This window comes from Danio rerio, chromosome 22 (genome assembly GCF_052040795.2).
Source record: "Danio rerio strain M-AB ecotype USA chromosome 22, GRCz13ab, whole genome shotgun sequence".
NCBI lineage: Eukaryota > Metazoa > Chordata > Actinopteri > Cypriniformes > Danionidae > Danio > Danio rerio.
The window spans coordinates 28,884,856-28,906,431 of NC_141042.1; the positions used below are offsets into that span (position 1 = coordinate 28,884,856).

At 36.9% G+C, this 21,576-nt stretch overlaps 1 protein-coding gene across 1 annotated transcript; it reads right to left on the bottom strand.

The window, feature by feature from the left end:
• Positions 1 to 6,663: 6,663 nt before the first annotated feature.
• On the bottom strand, positions 6,664 to 21,566 carry LOC137488956 (uncharacterized). Its single transcript, XM_087304434.1, has 9 exons — positions 21,009 to 21,566; positions 14,751 to 14,885; positions 12,656 to 12,775; positions 10,597 to 11,940; positions 10,315 to 10,409; positions 10,138 to 10,188; positions 8,570 to 9,062; positions 7,408 to 7,513; positions 6,664 to 6,980 (listed from the first exon to the last, which is right to left on the bottom strand). The coding sequence occupies exons 1-8, from the start codon at positions 21,253 to 21,255 to the stop codon at positions 7,410 to 7,412; spliced, it is 2,589 nt and encodes an 862-aa protein (XP_087160560.1). The 5' UTR covers positions 21,256 to 21,566; the 3' UTR covers positions 6,664 to 6,980; positions 7,408 to 7,409.
• Between the last annotated feature and the right edge of the window lie 10 nt (positions 21,567 to 21,576).

Sequence of the window (21,576 nt, forward strand, 5' to 3'; positions counted from 1 at the left end):
CGAGACAAGACAGGCAAGTCCCGAGTCAAGTCCTGAGTCAAAGGCAACAAGTCTCAAGTCAAGTCCAAAGTCCTACAGTTTGATTTTTGAGTCTTTTAAACAGAAAAATAAAATATATACAGATTATGTGTGGTTGTAAGATCTGTATTAATTAAACAAACCTTTTTTTATGAAAGAACATTGCTCAGATATATAAAAACACAAATGCAATTTTCTGAAAAAGTGCTGAACAGTGCTGTCTCGTCTCCACAGCATAATGCACAAGAAGGAGTTCCACCAAAAAAAGACTCCATTTTGCCTCACATCACACAAAAATTGCAGGTCTACTGCTGTCTAATTCATTAAGTTTAGTTGTGCTATGTTATGTCTTCGGTGATCAACTTGTGATTCACCAAAATTACATAACCTCAATGTGGTAGCAGTAGACCAACAACTCATGTATGCTGCAAAGTTAAATTGAGTGAAATTGGTATTTTGTCAATTGAATCTCGTGTGTGCTGAAGAGATGGATTTGCAAATCCGTCTAGCAGCAATGTTAAATGGTAGCACATATTCTAAATGAAGTAGGTTACTTCATACAAACAATAACGTTGTTTTCTTCACATAAAGTTGAAGAGCTTTGCTCTCTACCTTGTGTGATGCTCGTGCACGGATTTCCTCTGTTTGTGGACAAAACTAATTGCGAGTTTTCAAATATATGCTCACGCCCAAATTTTCTCTCGCTCTCAAATATGCACTGCTTACACACAAATTTTCTTGCGCACTCTCAGAGATTATATGCAGACACAATTTGTGTCGTGTTCCCTCTTCCTTTTATGTTTTTGATATGATTTATATTGGTGCACTGTTTATTAACAATAACCAAAATACTAAAATAAACTTACATATAAAATTTTTAATCTAATAAACCATAAAATTTTTGGTTGTGTTATATGATGAGATATTTTCCATGTCATCCTCTTCGTTTTGAGGAAAGCTGTTCCACAGGGCCCTGAACACGTATATTGGCATGTACTGTGTTTTGAACAGTAGCCTACTACAGTAAAGTACTTCAATTGATCAGTTGTGGTAATACTATAGTTGCTATGGTAACACAAGTGTAATATAAACAAATTACCCAGTGCTGTATTATTTTACAATATAGGGTATTTTATACTACAATTCCACACACTTAACTGTAGTAAAACTACACTTTGTATTTTATTTTATCTGTTCACTATTGTTAATACTACTGTATGCTGAAGCATTCATTAACAAGTTGTAAATAATACTAGCCTAAAACATAGGCAGTATAACACTCAAAAACACTAGAATTTATTAAAGAATTTACCTTAACCTTATAGTTTTTCATGTATTGTTAATAAATAGTATAGCAAGAAAGAAACCATATCAAAATTCTTGGAATAACCGTTCACTAAGCCCCGCCCTCCTTAGTTACTGTTGCTTCGCCTGTCAAGCTTTCATGCCTGGCACATCTATTACAGTGTGTATGTGCTGGTGTCAGACATTCCCAGAGATATAATTAGTAATTTTTGGCGAACAGGTGAGATATCTGAGAAAGCCAGACAAAAGAGGACTGCAGTATACATTACAGGGGTATATTCACAACATAATAGCAACTGATTAGAGAATAATTTAATCAAAATTGAAGCAAGGTTAGCCTAGCCACCTCATACGCTGAACATTCAACAGCATAGTTCATGCACAGCAGGAGAGGTGAAATTTAGGGTTTAAACGGAGCAGTGCTTATAATATCGAGTGGGAAAAAAGAAAAAGACAGCTGGGAAGCATAACCTGCTTTGTTTTGTTTTTTTTATAAGAAACACAGTTTAGATCTGTTTAGGATAATAGGAATGTGAGTTATTGCCACCTATCACTGAATGTGAATATCGAAAACAAAACCTTAGCTTAACTCCTTTAGCGCCCCTCACACAGCTTGATCCATGCTGGCATTTCTCCTCTTGGGCTTTAGGTTTTGAAAAGGGAAAAAATCCCACCACCCAGTCCAAACTTTAAGGATAGTGGGTGTCAGATTTGAACAATCCAATAGGCTTTTTTACGGACGGTAGTAAACAGTAACAGTAAATAAACAGGGGGCTAATAATTCTGACTTCAACTATACACACACACACACTCATATATACACACACATATATATATATATATATATATATATATATATATATATATATATATATATATATATATATAAATATATATATATATATATAAATTTAATGTATTGTTTTCAAGATTCGTATCCTACATTACATGATATACATTTGTTGACATCCATACGTGAGCATATATATATATTGTAAGGCTTGAAGCTTACGCTGCTATTCTGAACTAATAGTCGGAAACAGAAAGCAGTTGAAGGATGGCGTGTTTAAATCCGTTATTTATCTGACTCCATTGTAATTAATCTGACTCCATTAAAGTTGTTATCATCATTGATAAAGAGAAAGAATATCTACGTCTTAAAGCAGGCAAAGTTGTTTATTGAGTTACATGATCAAATATACAGACATTAGAATGAAACAAACTAAGATACTGTATAAAGAAATTAGCTGTAACATATGCACTGCTGAGCAACAAAGACAGTGAAACTGCCTTTGTTAGCATATGAGGCTACACACTGGTGTGCGGGAGATGCAGAGTTAAAGCCATTCTCCCAGATCAACAGTTACCTTTCCCTATTATACCCTGAGCAAAGCATTGTCAAACATGAGTGAAAACCAACCCCCAAAACCAGCTGAACATGAGAACAAAGTTGAAGAGATGAAGTGGGGGAGAAGTACATTAACATACTCTCCTCAGGCCATGACCCAACAATAGTAAATATATTGTAGATTGAAATACAATTAATCAATGTCTCTGTTGATTTCATCACTACAACACTGAAGTCATAAACTGTCAAATGACACCAAACATGACAAAGATATCAGAAGGAAGAACACAAGCAGATGAATTGTGTATGGTGAAGAGCACATGGTTGCTGTAAGCAAATGGCAGAGATGTGTATCGGAGCTGTGAGGAACTCTGCCTCACCAGGAGGACCCATCCCATGCTTGGAATGTCTCAGTAGTCCTTCATTAGCATAGAAGGAAAAATATATAATATTTTCTCAGCTTACAGTCCCCTTTCAGGTTCATTGGACCTCAGAAATTATAAAAGGTCCACATGTGACCTCAAATAAAAGCTGAGAAGAGTAATCCAGTGTCTCCTTTGGCAGAGCAGTGCAGACTGATGATGATCATTGTCAATGACGCTCAGAAGATATACACACAGAACACCTTTTCCTGTCAGGTGTAGGCATAGTCAGATGATCACATGGGGACACTTGTCAGGAATTCTTGTCTGGATCCTAATGTCCATTTCACAAGATGTATGTCCGTCTCTGGCTTAGCAAGCCAAGTAATCTCTGTTAACTGTGGGATTTAGTATATCTTGTGGAGGGCGTCTTCAATTCTCCGCTGTTTGTGTTCCTCGTGGAAGCCTTTACCTTCATGCACAGAAAATTATTTGCAAAGGAGAGCAACCCATGAAAACTGAAAGAGGCATTCATTGACGATGTATAACTGGTGACAGAACAGCAAAAGAATAACCATGGCAATGAGAAGAAAAACATATCTGCAAAACTGGCATATGAGGTTATATGGCAATATAAGCATGTAGTAGTTCAAATATAAATATAATGGCATTTCAAATTAAAACTCAATGTCCGAAGACAAAATAAATGACACAATTGAATGTTTGCTCAGAATATAATGAAGGGAAAGTAACAACATGATAGGGATTATAATCTTTCTGATGTTTAGAAAGAAAGCAAATAAAAATAAAATAAAAACAATTTGGTTGATTATGAAGTGGCCAAATTAAATCGGTTTATGTTAAAAAGATAAAGTATATGCTTTGATATACCTGATTTCAAGAGTAACTGAAAAAGAAAAGTCATAAACTGTCAAATGACACCAAACATGACAAAGATATCAGAAGGAAGAACACAAGCAGATGAATTGTGTATGGTGAAGAGCACATGGTTGCTGTAAGCAAATGGCAGAGATGTGTATCGGAGCTGTGAGGAACTCTGCCTCAGGAGGACCCATCTCATGCTTGGAATGTCTCAGTAGTCCTTCATTAGCATAGAAGGAAAAATATATAATATTTTCTCAGCTTACAATATATATATATATATATATATATATATATATATATATATATATATATATATATATATATATAAATATATGCTCATGTATGGATGTCAACAAATGTATATCATGTAATGTAGGATATGAATCTTGAAAACAATATATTGAATAAAAAGCATGTACAAACAATTCCAGACTGACTTATTTCAGCAGTATTAACATGTTTCACATTTACACAGTGCATGAGGGAAATGAAGCCTGTTGCCCTCCCTTCAGATACTCATACATGTACGTACAGATATAGTAAACATCCAGGTTCCCTCTCATCAAATATTTATTATATCGCATATTTATTATACATTTACAAATTATACATGTGTTTAAACATGTATTACTATATACGTTAGCTCCCTTATATCTCTTATCCGTTTAAAACCAAGAGCATATGCTATGATAAAGGTACATTTCACACAAATGTAAACAGCCTTTCCTAAATCATGCTGACCTACAGTATGGACCGTCACCCACCTTCGTAAATAAAAACGCAATTTTTGTGGAAAAACGTATATCCTTTATTACGTTTAGAGTGTGGAGCGATAGATGTCGATCCACAAGACAATAAACAGCTGCTGTAAATGGTAAATGTTGGAAAAGTTTTAAAGTGGTAGTGAAAACCGCAGCGTCTCTGATGTTATTGCTCAGGCCGGAAGTAAGAATACGCAACTACCGATCAACCGGATGTGCGTGCTACCGTTCGTGAAAAAGGCCTATTGCGCAACGATTTGGCTTGTTTCCCTTGCTCGAAAGCTTGACAGAACCCCTGCACGTAGCTACGGTTGCTAAGCCGCGATTGGTGGGTGGCGGTTTTTGGGCGTGGCTTAGCGAAGGGTCAGTTTAACATGAGGATCTCTGGAGACCAAAAGCACTAAAGGTATGAGATGTCATCGTAAACAAAAGTCAAGCGAACGCAGAGACTGAATACACGCGCGAGCGCGAGAGAGAGAGAGAGAGACCGAGTATTGGCACGCGAGTATTGGCTCTTGTTCTCTCTGCGTTCACTTGACTTTTGTCCACTCCAGCGCCTCATAGTAGTCACGTTGGACGCTGTCAAATCAAAACAATCTACCGTGCTTTGATTGGATGTCATGCCGAAAGCGTGCATGCTGTCACACACACAAGCACACATATATATATATATATATATATATATATATAGAGAGAGAGAGAGAGAGAGAGAGAGAGAGAGAGAGCAGTCCATGTCAACATACTTTTTATCTTTTGCTTTTCATGGGAAGCAGCAAGTCTTTACAAGTCAATAAAGGCAAGTCCTAGTCAAAGTCCGAGTCATTCATGTTCAAGTCCAAGTTGAGTTGCAAGTCTTTTTATATTTTGTCAAGTCAAGTCTAAAGTCATCAAATTCATGACTCGAGTCTGACTTGAGTCCAAGTCACATGACTTGAGTCCACACCTCTGATGTGGTGTATCACTTCTCAAGCATTATATTTCTGTGCATTTATTGTGTTTAAATGTGTGCATGTCTGTATTTAACAACCTGTCCAAATATAAAAAGAGCCTCCATTCATTTCCTATAAATAAATAAACCAGCTGTCACTTTATTATGTCTTTATTAGGAAATACACATTAGTTTTGTTTTTCTTACATCATGTCATGTGCTTTGCTTTACACAATATTAAATGCTATAAATAAATAAATAAATAAATATACAGTGAAAAAAGCAACGCAGGATCATTCTGAAAATGTAGCCCTATATACATTTCTGGAGATCGCGAATTATGCAGCCAGAGGTAAAAGTATGGCTGCATTTCATCTTTAAAACAAACGCTACAGGCTGGTATGACACTGTTCCTTTTCGCGCTACAAGCTGAACGCTTATCTTCGTGTGGACTTAATTTTCGCTGTTATGTTTGTCCAGTGGCTTGACAAGTACGTCAGCGGACTTGAGATACAGAGCGAAGTTGACCACGACAACAGCGGTTAAGTCTGGTGAAGAACGGGTCCAGAAAGCAGGTAAGACTAAAACAAAAGCCAAAAAAATTAAATAAACAAATAAATAGCAGCGTGAGAATGTGGTAAAATCTATAAATGTGGTAAAAATAAGGCGAGGCTTTCTTTTTCACGATTGCTTTTTAAAATACTGCTGTTGGGTTAAGGGAAGGAGATGAATAGGTCAATTGGTGCTTTTGAAAACACTATCGGTTGGGTTTAGGGAAGGGGGAGGGTGGGTCAGTTGATCGGTCAGTCAGTAGACATCGACCCTTGCACAAATGGCACTCGCGAGAGAAATTTGACATCTGAAAAGCGTGCACAGCGGCCTTTGGTGGATTCACAACAAACAAAAGGGCAAAACAAATGTAGCTACTGGGACACATTTTGTCGATCTCCAGAAATGTATATAGAGGTACGTAATCAGAATGAGCTTAGATTGGAAAAAAGTGCAACAGTGCAAAAAAAGTGTCTATAGTATCTAAAATATCCTCTAGTCGTGATATTTACAAGTCAAATCATCTTTATTTACACAACACTTTCCACAATGTAGATTTTAACAAACACAGATAAAGAAAAACAACAATAATACAGATCAACAATGTCAGTTCAGTGTAATATAAAAGTCTCTGCTGAAGATCAGTTCAGTGTCAGTTCAGTGTGATGCTGATGGTCGATCCACTGAAGAACAGCTCCACCAGTCCAAGTCCAGCAATCCAGGGCTCTTGAGCTTTAGTTCTGGATCAGGAAAAGCTTCTTTATGGTGATTTTTGATAATTTTGTAGATTTTTTTGTAGGTTTTTTGATTTGTTTGTGAAGTTCCTAAATGAGGAAAAACAAAAGAAGGAAACATTAAGCCATATTAGCAGCACATTTAGACCAACACAACGGTCAAATCATCTGTGAGCGGCCTCTTAAAGCTCCATCAGTCAACTGATAAAACTGTTCATCCACGAGAATGTGCATCACAAACATGCAAATATCTGCTTATATGCAGTAGAGTTTAGTAACACACAGTCATATGTGTGTTCAGCTTTCATTGTCACAGTGACCATCTTCTAACATTGTGTTTCTTCTACATGAACTGTATTGCTGAAAATCTTTAACGCTTGTTTATTTTGATGAGTGTAAAGTGTACAATAGCATCCTCGCTTAACTGAAGATGATTAAGAAAACCAGCAAAACTAATCAGCTTTGTGTGTCTTGCTATCATAACTATAGTCTCCTACAGGATCAGTGGTGTGTTTACCTTCATCCCCTCTTCATCAACAGCTTCTTCATCCATTCGTGCTGTAAGATGTCCTCCAGTGTCCACAAGTTTTCCTCCAGACACTTTTCTATCAGATCACAGCACTCTGTACAAGGAGAGAGAGAGATGGTTAGTCGAGACTATAAAGGAGCCATTTATGAAGCTACTGCAGGGTTCTGGAGGGCCGGTGTCCTGCAGAGTTCTGCTCAAACCCTAATCAAACACTTCTGAAACAAGCTAATCAGTGTATATATCTGAAATTACCCCCCTGTACCCTTAAGTAGTGCACTGTTTGAAGGAGCAGCCATGTGTAGTGGTCTCCAACCATAGTGGACATTCTGAAGTGCACTCAATCAATCCCACAATAACGAGTCTACAACCCATGAACACTCAAAGACTAGTAAATACCCATAATGCACTGCGAGAGTTCAAACACCAAATTAATTTCTGTGTCTGAGCACAAGATTGTGTCCACAGCAGAATGCAACCAGTGTAAGTTTCTGAATAAATTATTATTTAATTGTTAAATTTACATTAGTAAACCTGATAGAAATTAAACTACTGGGATACTAATATGCAGCTTGTTATGTGCTCAATAAAATGCTTTTAGCTTAATTTTTGTCTTGTTTTCAGTTCAAATAACCCAATTGGGTCAGCAAATTAATCTAGTTTACCTTCTGACATATGGTTATTTGGCTGACCCCATTGGCAGATTGCTTAAAGATTTTCTTAAAGCAAGTCAATGTGTTGTGCTTGTCTAGAAAATGCTTCTTGATTTAAGAATTTGTAGGTATTTGGACTGAAAACAAGATAAAAAATGTAAGTAAAGTAAAAAGCATGTTTGCTGTGCTCTGAAGAGTTTATCAACCAGCAAAACCCAAACAAAACTGCTTCAGTTCACTTCATTAGTAGATTAATGAGGGAATAGTGAATGAGGGTATGGGGGGGTCAAATAACTTCAAGATCACATGAAGATCTTCAAGATTTGAGTTGGAGGTAAACTCTGAAGGACAGTGGCCCTCCAGGACCAAAGTTGCCCATTCCTGAGCTAATACAGATGGTGATGTTAGATTCTGTAGTGTCTCTCTAGGTTCTGTCCTGGTATGAGACAACAACATGTTGAGGTTTTAGCATGTGTATTTATCAGTGTCTGTTCACTCACCGCTGGATAAATTGGGGTTAAACATAAGTTGTCTTCTCTCTCCATGCCCGCTGTACAGTAGCGCTTTAGCATTCACCATGTAGTGCAGCAGGTAGCCTAGGTTCAAGATGCTGCCCCTGATTAAATTCTCATATTGGTCTTTCCTTATTATGGAAGCACATCCGAAGTCGATCAGCTTGAGGTCCAAAGTCTGCGTGTTCACCAGGATGTTTTCTTCATGCAGATCATTGTGAGAAATGCCATGGTCAATGCAGTGCATGACTGCCTGGACTAACTGGTGCAGCAGGTAACGTGCGACCTCTTCTGTCAGCTTGCCATGACTCTTTACATATTCCCGCAGGGATACGCAAGGTTTGGGGTACTCCATGACGAGTGAGATGAATCCTTCTTGATCAAACCACTCGTACAGTTCTGTCAGGTATATGCTCGGCATAGGATCTTTCAGCATGAGCATATACGCTGCTTCTTTAAACGCAGGTTTGGAACAACCAGGCTGAAGAGAAAAAGAGAACAAGGGTTAGTAGCTGTAGATCAGCGTGCATCATAAAGGCTGCATCCAGATACTATTGGAAATATCAGCATTATTTAAAGCATCAGTTCACCCAGAAATTCAAATACTGTTGTTGATTACTTTCCTTCATGTCGTTTCAAATAACTGAGACCTTCATTCATCTTCAGAACACAAATGAAGATGTTTTAGATTAAATCTGTGAGCTCCCTCATCCTCCACAGACAGTAACGATCATATGACACTCTAAGTACAGATAAGGAGACAAAAATATCCTCAAAGGAGTTCACATGTCTTCGGTGGTTCAACTGTAATCATACGATGCTCCAAGAACACTTTTGTGCACCAAAACAACTGAAAAAACCACTTTGTTAGCTCAAGTCTTCCACATCAGATTGGGGTGTGCATTTACTACAGGTAGTATGACACTTGTGTGTTGCACTGCTGACTCTGGCAATCCTTCCTGTAGTAAACATGCACCCTGACCTGATGCAGGAGAGGAAACATTGGCAAAATAATTTGCTTCTACAGTGTTTAAAGCACACACAACTGTTCTAGCAGCCTCGTATGAATACAGCTGAACCACTGAAGGCATGTGGACTGTTCTGTCCTAAAGCTTGAACATCTCAGGACCCTTGCTGTCTATGGAGAATGAGGGAGCTCTCAAATTTCTAAAATAAACTATCTAAAATATCTTAATTTGTGTTCTGATGATGAATAAAGGTCTCAAAGGACTTGAATCACGTGAGGGTGAGTAATCAATAATTGAATGTTTGGGTGAACTGATCATTTAAATGAGCTTTACGCTGCTTTAGTGTTTGTGTATATATGATCAACAACGCTGTCCAGCTCTTTTCTCTAACAGTGCTGCTATGAACTGCAGTAACTGTTTACATTAATCAAAGTTCAACATCAAAATGATTTTCTTCAGCTTAAACATGAGTAAAATTTTCATACAGATTCACATGACTGGATTTTGCTTTTTGAAATTCCACTACGCCTCATAGTTGCATCCAAACCAATAAAGAATTAAATACTGAGTGAAGTTTTGCCAACTTACGGCAGAGATGTGACGGTCGTCCTTTCTCCTGGGAATCCTCTTGATGGCAACCTGAAAAGCAAAAACACAATTATTAATTTTTCACATTGATCAATCTGTCATTTATTTAATAAATACACAAGTTTAGATCAAGTGAACAAGTTACATAAGAAGTCAAATGTACACTGAGAGTTTTACCTCCTTGCCATCAGATTTACGGACTGCTCTGTACGTTGTGCCGAAGCTCCCGGATCCCAGAACATTTCCAAAGCTGTAGAGACTGTGCAAAGGTGCTGAAAAAAGAAGAGATTGTTTAAGTGAGTTCAGTTCTCTCATTCTGACACTACCTCACATTAACAAACATGCTACAGCAGCATTTACAACAGCACTGACTGAATCAACATTGATTAAGAACATTTCATGAATGTGACTCCGCATTTATGTTTGGTACGTGACTTAAAGTGTTGTCAGCAGACTCACCTGTATTTGGATCAAACTCAGAAGATCCTAAGGCAGAGGACGACTTCACATCAGTCGTGTCCTGGAGCCCAGATGGTCCAGGAGCAGGCTCTGGTTCAGAATTGGCCATGTTCTGCACCTCAGGTTCTGGGACTTGATTTCCAGTGTACCTGCGACAAAAGGCCTCAAGGACAAACTCTGGCTCAGGATTCACAGTGTCCCAAAGCCAAGACGGCCCAGGAGCAGGATCTGAATCTGGGCCAAAAGTGTTCTGGAGCCCAGAAACTTCTGGGACAGGCTCTGGATCTGGAACAACAGAGTTCTGGAGCTCAGACACTCCAGGTATAGGCTCTGAATCTGAATCAACAGTGTTCCAAGGACCAAACACTCTAGAAACAGGCTCTGGGTCTGGATCAACAAAGTTCTGGACCACAGACACTCCAGGGACAGGCTCTGGGTCTGGATCAACAGAGTTCTGGATCACATACACTCCAGGGACAGACTCTGGATCTGGATCAACAGAGTTCTGGACCACAGGCACTCCAAGGACAGGCTCTGGATCTGGATTAACAGAGTTCTGGATCAAATACACTCCAGGGACAGGCTCTGGATTTGGATCAACAGAGTTCTGGACCACAGACACTCCAGGGGCAGGCCCTGGATTTGGATAAACAGAGTTCTGGACCACAGACACTCCAGGGACAGGCTCTGGATCTGGGTCAACAGAGTTCTGGACCACAGACACTCCAGAGACAGGTTCTGGATCTGGATCAACAGAGTTCTGGACCACATACACTCCAGGGACAGGCTCTGGGTCTGGATCAACAGAGTTCTGGATCACATACACTCCAGGGACAGACTCTGAATCTGGATCAACAGAGTTCCAGGAACCAGACACTCTAAAGAAAGGCTCTGAATCTGAATCAACAGAGTTCCAGGAACCAGACACTCTAAAGAAAGGCTCTGAATCTGGATCTGAATCAACAGAGCTCCAGGAACCAGATACTCTAAGGAAAGCTTCTGAATCAACAGAGTTCCAGGAACCAGACACTCCAGAGAAAGACTCTGAATCTAGATCTGAATCAACAGAGCTCCAGGAACCAGACACTCTAAGGAAATCTTCTGAATCATTAGAGTTCCAGGAACCAGACACTCCAGAGGCAGACTCAAGAGAGTTCCAGGGAACAGGCATTCCAGGGAAAGGGTCTATATCTGAATCAATCTCTAGGTCCACTATGTGTGGATCCTCTGGTGGTGTTTGGGGCTCCACTCTTGTCCTTCTGAGGAAAGGCTTCTTTATGGCCTTCCACACTCTCTTGAAGATAGAACGGACTCTGCTCCACCTGCTGCCTCGTGTTTCAGTTTCTTAATGGAAGAAAGACAACAAAGAACATATTTAAAACATGACAATCAGTTATTTTTTAAACCTCTCTGAAAATGTTTTCTCAGCTGTGGCAAAAGAAATAATACATTAAACTGCCTCTTTTACATGTCAACTTAAAATTGTATAAAACTCAAATATTACAGGAATAATAGTAAGCTGGAAACATATGTCTACAACATGTTTAAGATTTTTGCTTGTCAACTTGATTAAAATGAGTAAAAACAGACAGAGAGTGCTTTCTCTCTCTGTGTGTCTTCTGTCAAAATGACTGAAAAACATGTTGGAAAAAACAGACACAGACACGAGAGACACACCTGCATAATGCCTGAAATGTGCACTTTTAAATGGGCAAACGTCTTGAAAACAAATGTGTTCTGTAATACGTATGTAAAAATGCAATGCAGAATTCTCTCTCAGAGCTCATTAGCCGGCTGATTATTTCTCGCCTTACGCATTCAAAAACAAATCATGACGACAGCCACTTTGTAACGACTTTCAAGGTGGTAATGAAACTTGTTGTGTTACCTTGGGACATTTGGACTGAACAGGAGCAAAGTGTGCACACGACTCGAACATGATCAACAACATTTATATATATATATATATATTTTTTTTTTTTACTTAAGAGGTCAATTAGTCTGTTTCCATTAATAACATGTTTATATTCTACAGTCAAGTGGTTGCTGACAATCTCACCGGTCGTGTCTTCCTCCACAATGTTTTCAACATAAAGTGCTGTACTGGCATCTGAAAGCATCGTCCAGTCCTCGTCCAGCCACGGACAGAAGCCATGGCAGAAGCTGAGGGTCTCCACATCTAAGCATAAAAAAACAAATCAGAGTCAATTTTCACAAACAAAACATGTCAAAATGTCTTCATTGAACATGATCTCTACTTAATATTCTAATATTCTTAATATAACTAGGCAAGTGAGGATAATCAGGCAAGTCATTTGACAGCAGTGGTTTGTACTGTAGAAAATAATTAAAATAATTAAAATAAACTAAAACTGCTTTTATTGCAGCCAAACTAAAAGAAATAAGACTTTCCACAGCAGACAAAGCATTACAAGAAATTAGAGGAGTAACACATCACAAATCTCCAGGTTTGGATCACATTAGGGTTTTCTGAGTCACTGATCGGCCCATATTCAGATCAACGCAGATTTGCTTTCCATTTATTACAAGCACAGAACAGCAAGAAACATTTATTATCAACAAAATCAACTTTAGAACCGGTGATTTAATAAAAATAAGGTAAGAAATAAGCAGCTGAATCAATAAAATATACTCAGTTGTTAAAGTGGAAATGCTGTCAAACTTTCATTTGTCTGTTAAAGCAGGGTATATACAGGAATCAGAGGGTAAAATTCAGCACCTTTTAAGAGCTTTTTGAAGACTCAGTCGACACATTATTTAGACCTCATTGCCACTTTAGGTCTGAACAGGTAACACTGGTGACATTTTAAATATATTCACTAAATACTGACTGTAAGAAACTAATCCTAAACTAAAACATTACTCACTTTATAAAAATGTCAATCCAGAAGGTTTCACCTACAGAACAGCAAAAATAATGGTGCTGCCTTGGCTTCTGCAGTAAACAAAGCAGTGTGACATCAAATATAACAGGAATTTATTGAGTTCATAAACTACACAGCATCCCAAAACTTCTAACTTTAGCATACAACTATAATTATACAACTGTATAATCAAAGATTATGCCAAATTTAATATCTTGTAACAGCTTTTAAGACTATTTAAGGGCCTTAAAATTCTCTGAATTGATTTAGCAATGTTTTAAGACCCAGCGGACACCCTGTAAACATCACTTGGAAAATTTATTTAGATTTAGGAGGGCTATTCATTCACTTCAACTGTGTATATTTAACTGTATCTACATAATACAATTCATCTTGACTTGTACATATGCACCACACATGTACACTTGACATTACGGTCACATACATCTGCATACTACTGATTATTAATAGCAACCTGTACATATATTCAACTATCGTAAATCTCTGAACATAGTCAACACAACCTGTATATAATGTTCATAGATCATCCTTCTGTAAATATCACCACAGGTTTTCTATAACTGCACTTTATAACTTATTCCTGTCTCCTGCTCTTGCTGCTATTGCACTGGTGTTTAGACCTTAACTGCATTTCCTTGACTTGTACTTGTACATGTGTGATGACAATAAAGTTGAATCTATTCTAACACAAACACACACACACACACACACACACACACACACACACATGCACACACACACACACACACACACACACACACACACACACACACACACACACACACACACACACACACACATACACAGAGCTGAAGGCAAACAAGACTTTAGAGACATTAGAAAGCTGAAGATTTTCTAAATCTACTTGTACTGAGAGCAGATATATATCTGTAATTTACTTTATTATCTGCCGTTTCTCTTTCTCCATTTTAATATAACACATGCTGTGATTGTTTCGGATGTGCATGTGTTGTTTTGGCTAGGCTAAGTTAGTCTGACTTTAAGCCAATTTACCTCACAGGACAACTTGTCCTCATCCTGTCTAAAACCCACAACTGCTCATTTCTCATTAGTGTTTGATATGTCTTGTTCCTTCTTTCTTTTATAAGTTTATTTTTAGTCCCCCAATACTTTCCAGTATCTCTTTACCCTGTTTTATCTTTATTTTTAACTCAATAGATCAAGTAGCCTGTTTCCCATTAATATCATGTTTATATTCTACAGTGGAGTGGTGTCTGACAATCTCACCGGGTGTGTCGTCCTCCACAGTGTCTTCAGGAAGATGCTCATCTGATGCTGTTCCAGCATCTGAATCCACAGTCCAGTCCTCGTCCAGCCACGGACAGAAGTCACTGCAGAAGCTGATGGTATCCCGAAGTGTCCCTAAACAACACAATTAGCCATAAGAGTCAATTTCCACAATCTGAGATTCGTTTATTACAGGATGTCTTCATGGAAAATGATCACATAATATTCTGATGATTGTCGGCACAATAAGGAAATCTATAATGTTTTAGCTTTTCCTAAAATATTTGTTTTAAAGATAGTCTACAAGACACTTCTATACAGCTTAAAGCAACATTTAAAGGGTTAACTAGGGTAATTAGGGTAACTAGGCAGGTTAGGGTAATTAGGCAAGTTACTGTATAATGATGGTTTGTACTGTAGACTATCGAAAACAAATATAGCTTAAAAGGGCTAATAATTTTGATTAATTTTGGTGTTTAAAAAATTTAAAACTGCTTTTATTCTAGCTGAAATAAAACAAATAAGACTTTCTCCAGAAGAAAAAATATTATCAGACATACTGTGAAAATTTCCTGAATTTGTTCAACATCATTTGGGAAATGAGTACAGCCCTCACAACTAATATTTTCATGATTATGAGACATTCAGCTAGAAACGTACATTATCTGTCCCTGAAATAAGAACAAATTTAGTGAATTAAAAGTAAATTTCATCCCAAAAATGTCTCAAATGGACGGATGATTGATTTAATATGTCCTTCATTTTGGATCTCAGATTGTTTTTCTTTATTAAAACACTTCTCAAATGTAGAAACCCTGTCATTGTCCTCGTCCTAAACTGAACCTACAGCTTTAATAGTTCTGTTATGCTAAAATCTGTTATTTACAGAAAAAAAACTTCAGAAAGAGCAAGTTTAGGTTGTCTTCATTCACATCAACTGATTAAAAACATGAAATATTCTATAAATACTTCAAATATATAATAGAAATACATTTACAGCTGTCCTCATGTTTCTGTCAGTCCTGTCACACTTTATTAGATTTAACATACAATGTGTGCAATAGGCTGTGACTCAGAGGAAGTGACATCATGATCAAGGATGCATTCTGTTATTGATTTGTGTGATTTTATGCTTGTTTTGTATAATTTTTTGAGGACGACAAGCTTAAAGTTCAGGCCCTGTCACATTTTAATAAGTGTAAATGTACATTTCTGGTAGAGTGTCCCTTATACATTATATATGAACATATTTCCTCAATATACATCATATATTTGTGAATATACATTACATTAGTTGGGTGATTCTCACGAAAACGTAGTTAAAAATTTTCAAACATGAATTAAAAAAATGTTTAAATAAAATTTTGGTTTTGCAGATAATTGAAACAAAGTCTGGAGCATTTATCAACATCAATTTAAAAATATATACACATCATTTAGTACCTTTTTGAGCATAATTTCCAAAACAAGTAATAAAAAATCTCATTACAGTCTGCTAAATTGATTCTTACAAAAAAGCTAATTCATTTAGACATTTTTTAAAAAGGGATTATTAACAGTGATGTGGAGTTACTTGAGATTCTGCAATAACGTTTATTTTTAAATTAACAGGGTTCTTTATTTTTATTGTTTTTTCTCATTACCGAAACACTGTACATTTTTTACAACACTTTTTTTTAATGTATTTTGATAAAACCTGATGTGTTTTCAAAATAATGTGGCTAACCTGAAAGGACATAATTTGTAGATTATGCACATGCATTAAAAAGCAAACGATTAAAAAATATTAATAAAATACCACTTAAGGAACATTGGTTGCGGTAATGAGAAATAGGTTGCAGAATTTAGGTTAATCATATCAACATTCATTTTAAGTATATTATTAGATTTTGTTAAACATTTAATGTAGAATATTAGTGCTTTAAAACATAACTTTAATTTCAAAGAAAAATGTCCACTTGCTTGGATAAGCTGAAACAAATCATCATCCTCACTAGATAGTGTGGTCTCTAGTACAGCTTTAACCCTCTGGTGTCCCTTGTTTGGGAATCAAATTTGTGGGCTTAGCCAGTTAAAAAGGGATGAACAACTAAAGTACCCACAGATTTTTTAAGCTTATTATATTTAGCTAAAAGGATGTAGCAATCATTTTTATATAGTACATGGTTTCCGCTACATTCATTCTTCCATGGCGGGACGCCACGCCAAAATTCATCCCGCCACAGCTACATTACAGCTTCTCATTCAAAACATTTTATTGTTTTAATAGCAGGTGATACTCGCACCAAAACGTATTAAAATGTAAGTGAATTATAACAGTGCAAACTTTTTTGTAACCGTAGTAGTGCTGTGCATCATTTGTTTACCCTTAAGGTTATGTGCAGACTGTCTGACTGACAGGTGCATGATGCTTGCGGCCATCAAACACGATGTATAGCTGTTTCACTTTACTTCAGGACAAATTAATATCGCTATGTAGGTCTATTAGAGACATTCATAAATATTCCTAGAAAATCTAATAAATGCTAGAGAAATAAACGCACTAAATCGCACTTCAGCAGCGTTTATTTGAGAGTGCACAAGAAGATCTGCATGCTCTTGAAGCGGCTTATATTTGAGGGGGTGTGCAAGAAGAAGGGGATGTGCACGAGCAGAGGAAATCGGCGTGCAAGCAAAGAGATCCCCATGCTGTAGGCTATTACATAAATGCGATCTTGACTTCTAATACTGCGCTTATGACATTTGTCATTGAAATAACGCCACAGGTTGTTGATAGATTTGTGTAAAAGGCCTGCCACCACAGCTGGAAAAAATCCTAGAGGAAACACTGTAATATTTTTATTATTTTGAATTTGGTTTGGGGGGATTGTGGTAAAAATGTATATTTATGCAGTAATTAACATACATTTCCCCAATTGAAAAAAATTGAATTTTTGTAATTTTTATTTTTAATTAAGTTCAAATTAGTGCTGTATTTCCGAGTAGGGTCTGTCTGCGGACTGCAAGACAGGGGCATAACATAAAGGGGGCATAACTTGTAGTAGAGGCAGAATTTAAAGTCATGGAGACTCACATGTCACTCTATGTTGTCGGCATGATGGCGATGTACCCATCAATTAACATCTACACTTACTCCACACCTAAACCTAACCATCACAGTGATTAACGCCTATACCTACCACAACCCTAAACCCAACCGTATACTTCATACTTGTTGTGCTCAAAGTCGTAAACGAGTTGCTAAATGAAATTGAAAAATTGAAAAATCTATTATAGTTTCTCAACATAGCACCGCACCAGCAATGCTCCTCAGAACGCCTTCCTATTTAGAGCAGAAAAACTAAATTATTAACTTAAATGATTAGATTTCCTAACACTGTAGAGTGTTTCTTTTAGTAATTACACCTGCTACATCTCCAAATCTAACCTCTCTCTTTCTTTCCTGCTATACTCCTAAAGTAGTTCTGGGTTGCTGTACAATTTTTTCCAACCTGGCTTTTGCTAAAGATTTTATTTTTTTCATTGCTGACTGTTTAAAATGAAACAAATCAAAGCAAAATAAAAACAGTTAGTACATTTTAAAATTAACATTAAATTCAAAAGAGTTATTTGAATTTAGTATGCAATTTTACTTAAATTCTCATTTCCGAAACACATGTTCTCTCTGCCGTAACTGTCCCTAAATGGTTGCGGTATATGAGAAAAGAGTTGCGGAGAATGAGGTGCCTCAATATGTTTTGCAAATAATAGGGAAGCTATGATGATTTAAAAAAAAATTATCAGTGCATATAATTAAGACTTTAAAAAAGTTTGTTTTCATAAAAATTTGCAAATCTAACAATTATGTTATTGTAGAAAACTTCCTGTTTCGGTAATGATAATCAAAAAGTTGTGTAACCATTTTGACAGGAGAAAATTTTACATTGAACTGGAGAAATATAAAAGATTTTCTTTCCTGGCAGTCATCTTAAAACAACTGGCCCATGTGCTTCTATATACAAAATTAAACTTTATTTAAACTCTTTATGTGTGTTTAAACAGCACTTTAAAATGGTTGCGGAGGATGAGAATATCTGTCATGGGCACCTAATTTTTCATTTTTTTCTAATTGTCATTATACATGAAAATTCTGTAAACTATTTGTTTTGTCATGTAAGATAATCTATTAAAACAGCTCATTTGTTTTTATTCAAAAATGTTTATGCTAATTTGTTTATATTACAACATAACACACGTTCAAACTAGGGTTGTAACGGTATGAATTTTTCACGGTATGATAATCGTCTAAAACAATACCACGGTTTGACGGTTTCGCGGTATACGGTATGTTACAAATGTTACAAAATAATAGAACAGTGAAGCAAATTTGACTTTTTCCAAATAATATATTTTTAGTTACTATAAACAACACCACTTACAATGAACAAATAAAAATAAGAAAATAATAAATAATGTGTCAAAGTCCAAATAAAGTCCAAATAAACATGGTGCAAATCCTCAGTAAAAAATAGATATAAATATTTACTATACTATAAATAGTTACATAACGAAACTAGATTCAATATGGAACATCCTTAGGTTTTATGTGCCAGCATGGATATGGTTGTCAATCGATATGGATTTGGATATGGTTGTCTGCAATGCAGACAAACAGCTGCATCTTCATTTGCGTCTTTTGAAAACAGCAAGAGCAGCAGTTCGTCTTTGCTGTGTCACTGTTTTGTCATGTTTCTGTGCTGCTGTGCATGCAAAAGTACTTAGTATGAGAATTATTTCATGCAAAACTTTTTTTTTTGCGTTTTATTTAGCCGCGCATAAATGTATACCTATCTCTCATTCCGTGTTGTTCAAAAAGCTTGGTCCACAAACAAAAGCGAAACCTATGCTTATTGGTTGTGATATAGCGAGTTTGAACCAATCTGGGCATGGAGGAGGGATAATGCATCAATGTATCATGTCTGATTTGTCCGGAGACACAGTGACGAGCGTTTCTTTGTCAAATCAGCGTTGTCAAATGTTGATGAGTAACCGCACTGATTCCGGAGCCTCTGAAAGTCCGGAATGTTATGTGATACAGCACTGGAAAGCTGAGATTCTCTTCTTTATGCCAATCTTTGAATTGTATGAATCGGATCAGCGGATCAAAAGTTATTAAACATTTAAGAGCAATACTTATTTTTAGCCGCGGGCGGCTGTCTCGGTCTTTAAGGGTTAAAACCGTTGATATGCAATTGTTCATGGTATGATAATCGTGCACGTTGAAATCGTGGTAAACCGTCATACCGGTATATTGTTACAACCCTAGTTCAAACATGCATGGACACGTTTCGGTAATTAGAATTTCAGTAGAAAATGCAGTAAAATTATTAAAAATAAATATATTATGTTGAAATTACACATTGTGCTTCGTAGAGAACAGCGTTGTCTTTATTATAATGTTTTTTTGTTAACAAATTACTAAGTTTTATATTTAAAATCTTAAGTGCCACGTTGTTTTACTGGTTCGTGAGAATAACCCAGTTAGCACCAAAGCCCAAACTAGAGCTAATCTAACACAAAACACAATCACAGTCCAAGAGTTCACCCAAATGAATATGTTGGGGAAAATAATGAATAAATGTTTCATAAACAGGAGAAATCAAGAGAAACTCAAATAAACCGAGTTTAGCTGAAATTCTCTAGTGTGTATATATGTTTGTAGTATCTCATTTGGATTTAAATGTATTTTCTGTCAATTCCTGAACATGTTTGGTGACTAAACTCTTGTTTTAATGGATTTTACTGTTTATATGTGCTGTGACTTATTGTGAGGTAAATTGTCCTAAAGCAAGATTTGATTATGGAGGTGTCAGATGTGAAATTGGCACTTGTGTAACTTTAATAAATCAAATATTACTGTGTGAAAACACTGACAGAGACATTTCTGAGTATTTTACAGTACTAATAAACACAAGTCTACACAAAACACCTAGAAATTGTTTCTCTACTGTGGTGAAAACATCATTATTTATGTCAAGCTGGACATTAGCATGGGACAGCTCATACATATAGGCCAGGACAAAGTCTAAAATTTTCTCACACAACCTATTCTCATCCTAAAGTCTGTTAAAACCCTATTATTGATCATTTCTAATGTTTGTTTCATATACATATGTATATTACATGTAATGACATTTATACTTGTGTTTTAATTGCCCCATACAGTAATTCCATCACGTTTAAACCTCAGGAAGCTGTGGTGTTTGCTGACAGTCTTACCGTTTGAGTTTCCCTCCACATTAGTAGCAGTAGAGGGACCTTCAAGGGGTGAACCGTCCTCCAGCCTGGGACAGAGGCTGGAGAAATTGTCGAGTCTCTCCACGCAGAAACCCGCGTCTTCTTTCTTTCCTCCAACACACACAGATGTTGTTGCCGCCATCGCGTGGTCAAATGCAGGCAGTGTGAGTTCACTCAAGTTTTCACTCGTGTGTTCACTCATAACGGATTTATGTCGACAGATATCCATAGATTTAGTTAAACTCTGTAAACGCGAACAAACAATACTCTTTTCCAACTTCGAACTGAAGCGAGTGACGAGAGTGAGCGGTTATGTTCTACTGAGTGACGTCATTTATGGAATGGAGATTCTCTTGGCGGTTTATTTTCAAATGTCCAGTTTATTGCTCAAATCTCCAAACGGCAAAGATGTGTATAAATGAGCCAATAAGACTGTTTCTATACCTAATTTTGGGAGAAGGGTAATCCTGCACAACTGGAGTGGCTGCACTCTCAGGACCGCATTTTTAGGACCGCATCTTTAGGACCCTAGTTTTTTGTGACAGCGTAC